We start from the raw sequence: 3717 nt of genomic DNA, 5'->3' as shown, positions 1-3717 counted from the left end.
TGCCCACTTAAGTGCTGACTCCTCCCCCCAACATTGCTGGTTTTCATTTAAGTGTTAACTACTCATTTTTAGCAGCTATAACTAGCTAAAGTGCCACTGAAAATTAGTGGATAGGCCCAAACAAGCTATTTAACCAGTCTGTGGTCTTCTCGGGATGGTTGAATCATTTTGCATATTGACCAGTTATTCTTATTCGTTAAGTACTATCAACAAATATGGCTTACATTTATTTACAGAGAAGTCAGTCCTCAGTACCAATGTTTGGTAAAAGCTATGTACAATGGATTCTTAAAATGAGACTAAAAATGTAGTACAGCATAGTACTAAAATTAAAAGTGTACAGTTAAAAACTGAGTTTAGTTGAAAGGAAATAAAAGCATCTTGTACTCAGTACTATGTGTTGACTGGGTGTGTGAAGTGACTTTGGCATTACACCCTTACACTTTTTCATTAACTTCAGAAATGAAGCAGGTTAAGGGTATAAGTAAGTTGCTAACATACTTATTTTGTACATGCAATAGGGCTTAAGAGCCAATTTGGTAACTCCGACAGTGAGTACTATTATGCAGAAGATGACCAAACTGATTCCAGGTTCAGCACTTCCATTCTTGGGGCTAGCAAACAATGCTTTTAAGGCAGTGATTACAGCCCCCAGGAGAACACATTACATGGAGCAATACCTAGATGGTGGAGGGAGGGGAGTTGGAAGTGCCAGGTAGTGAAAGCTGATGTTACCAGAATCCAGATTGCTTTTTCACCAGCTTGGTTTATAAAAAGTAACCCTACCACTCAACAGCAGTCTCATACTACAAAAGCTAAAATACTAAAACCTACAAAGCATTCAAAAGCATGTACTATTAAGAGGGGTTGGTTTTATTGTTGAGAGCACACACAAGATATTGAATTACTTAATTCAATCTAAAGATTAATTCACTGCATCTTATGTAAAAAGAAAAATATGCAGACTGATTTAGTTCTACACATTTCAGAATCCATTTAATTTAAGAGAAATTATATACAAAACACTGATTAAAAAGTATTACCATGTTTTATATATTTATACCAATATATATGCTCTGCAAGTATTCAGGCTGTATATGAAACCTAATGAATAAAAAACTAAAATGATTATGTAAAATGTTTATATACATCACAAATTCAATCCAAGATTAATATCTATTGAGAGCTATTGACAGTACAGTACAAGACGACTGCAGAATGGCTGAAGCAGATTAAAGCACTTACTGTAAACAGTTTAATACAAAATTTTAGAAAAAATACACTTAAAACCAAACACTAATAGAAAAATATTGAGTTTCACTATCTAATTATTAGCTAGTGAGTGTGAGCTATCAATTTCATTTCACTGGTGGCAGAAGACACTGAAAAATCCATCTTAAAGGCAGAAGAAACCTGTTTTGCTATGGGTTAGGGTAGCCTCCAACTGTTCATTTTATTGCTCAACTAACTTAGTTCATCATTTAAGGACACATTCTGCTTTACACAGACCTAGACAAAACATTAGTGCTCATAAATAAGATCTAGAGGATCTATATATAAAAATTAGAACTGGCAAAAAAAAGATTAAAAAGGAACTTGGCTTCTGTAACATTACACAGGTTTGAAAGTCACAATACAGACATGACAGTCAAGTCAGTAGATATCTTGACTGTTCCTGCTGACAATTAAGTTTTATAAGAAAGAAAATGTAAAAGCCTTTTCATTTCTTTGGCAAGACCAGAAAGGTCTGGGGAGGAAGGGGGAAGAATAGATATCTTCAAAACCTGCATCAAATACACAAACATTTTAAATGTGCTTTGCACAACTAGTAGAAGTCCTTAATCTTAGGCTAAATCTACATTTTTGCAGTAGATAAAAACCCGATACAATGAATGAGCACACTGATTCCACAAACGAACATGGAACTGCCTATATACTAAGTACCTCAAACAGTTGAGTGAATACTAGGCTGCACTGTAGTACCAGCTCCAGAAGGAAATTGTGCTTATTTCCACTAAACCAGTTCAACTTACAAAATCAGAAGGCAAATATAGACTTATGGAAGAAAAAAAAAAGGTTCTCTTTTGCTAAAACCAAAGAACACGTTTCTCTAATACTGGTCTGTCAAACAGACGAAAAGATCCAAGGGCAGGTGTGCTAGGTAACGGAGACAGACGCTGGCGACAGCGATCACCCAGAGGAAAGGGGAGGGGGAACACACATCAGTCCTACTTCAGGTCACTGTGCATACATATATTTCAGTTTTTCTTCATTCATTTCGGACACAAAAGTCTCAGAACAGGTGAAGCCCGCATCCCAGTTGTATGTCCAGAGCAAGCGCTGGTGGCGATTCGGGCGTTGGAGGATGGTTGAGGCAGGAGTACAGCAAGGATCTCTCCCTCTTGCTAGTCCCTGCAGAAAACGTATTCGGTGTAGCTGGTCCAGATCTTGTCCTCGCTCTGGTCGTTGCTGGCGAAGGCGCAGGTACCCGTCGAGCTGCACGCTACCATGTGGAAACCGGACTCGGACAGCCGGTCGAAGGCCTGCTCCAGGAAGTTGAACTTGAGGTAGTAGCGCGAGGTGTAACGTTCGGGTGGCCGGTCCGGGTCGCGACTCTCGTTCAGAGTATCGCCGAACACCTCCTTGGCCAGCGAAGTCTTGCCGCAGACAGTGATGCGGGCCACCCGCCTGAACTTGGCGTCCGCCTGCGCGTCTCGCCCGATGGTGTACGAGCCCCGGTAGCCCACCGTGATATAGCCCGAGCGCCGGCCCTCTAGAGACTGCGAGGGCGTCAGGCGGGGCACCGAGGCCGGGCTGGAAGAGGCTGTGAAGCGGTATGGGTCCAAGGTGGGTGAGGGCGCCCCGGCTGGAGAGGAGGCGGAGGCACCAGACGAAGCCCCTTCGGACTCGGGCTCCAGGTAGGCGGCGGCGGCGGCCAGCAGCGCCGGGTGCAGGAGAAGCGGGGGCGCGGGGGGCTCGTCGCCCAACGAGCTGTCCTTGCTTACGCGCGGCGGGCTCAGGCGCTTGACCAGCTCGGGCAGTTGGAAGTACTCGGCCTCGCGCTGTAGCCGGCTTCGCTCGGGGAAGTAGTCTGGCAGCACTAGCTGCAGGTCCCGCAGGTAGTCCAGGATGTAGCGGAAGAGGAAGCCATCGCGGTCGAGGAAGAAGCGCCCCTTGCCGTCGCGCGCCAGCTCCTGCGGCCGCCGCTCGTGCGAGAACATGCGCCCGAGCAGCGAGTCCGGCACCGCGAGCAGCGTCGCGTGGCGGGTCACGTACACCTGCCCGCCCACGTTCAGCTCCACCAGCTCCGGGAAGGACGATGAGGACGAGCCGCCTCCGTTGGGCAGCCCGCGAGCTGCGCTGTCCGGCAAAGCCATGCCTCCGGGAGGGATGCTGAGCCTTTCTCTTCGCTCAGCAGCGAGCGTGTTCTGCTATCTGTGTAGCAGAAGAGAAGCAGGCAAGCGGGAGGCAGCGGCTTTATAAGAGGCGCGGCGCCTCGGAGGCGGGGAGGGGGTGGGGCGGGAGAAGACCCAACTGTCAGCCTGTGTCTCGCTACAGCTGCACGAGAGCTCCCCCACTCACTAACCGGCTTGAGGCGCGCGCTGCAGCTGAGCTTTAAGAGTCGGTCTGCGTTTAGCATGTACTATGTGCGATACTTTACTATCAATTTCGGAAGGAGGGAGTTTCCTACAAAAAAAAAACTGGAAATAAATGAAA

General features: G+C 46.5%; 1 protein-coding gene across 1 annotated transcript; it reads right to left on the bottom strand.

Moving 5' to 3' along the window:
- Nucleotides 1–852: 852 nt before the first annotated feature.
- Nucleotides 853–3460, bottom strand: KCTD12 (potassium channel tetramerization domain containing 12). Its single transcript, XM_030200595.1, has one exon. It carries the CDS (start codon nucleotides 3375–3377, stop codon nucleotides 2406–2408), a length of 972 nt encoding a protein of 323 aa, XP_030056455.1. The 5' UTR covers nucleotides 3378–3460; the 3' UTR covers nucleotides 853–2405.
- Nucleotides 3461–3717: the final 257 nt, after the last annotated feature.

Source organism: Microcaecilia unicolor, chromosome 4, assembly GCF_901765095.1.
Source record: "Microcaecilia unicolor chromosome 4, aMicUni1.1, whole genome shotgun sequence".
NCBI lineage: Eukaryota > Metazoa > Chordata > Amphibia > Gymnophiona > Siphonopidae > Microcaecilia > Microcaecilia unicolor.
This window is presented reverse-complemented; position numbering and strand designations above follow the sequence as displayed.

What these genes read in the sequence shown, in the direction of transcription:
- KCTD12 (XM_030200595.1), bottom strand. Translation starts at nt 3,377, where the DNA reads ATGGCTTTGCCGGACAGCGCAGCTCGCGGGCTGCCCAACGGAGGCGGC.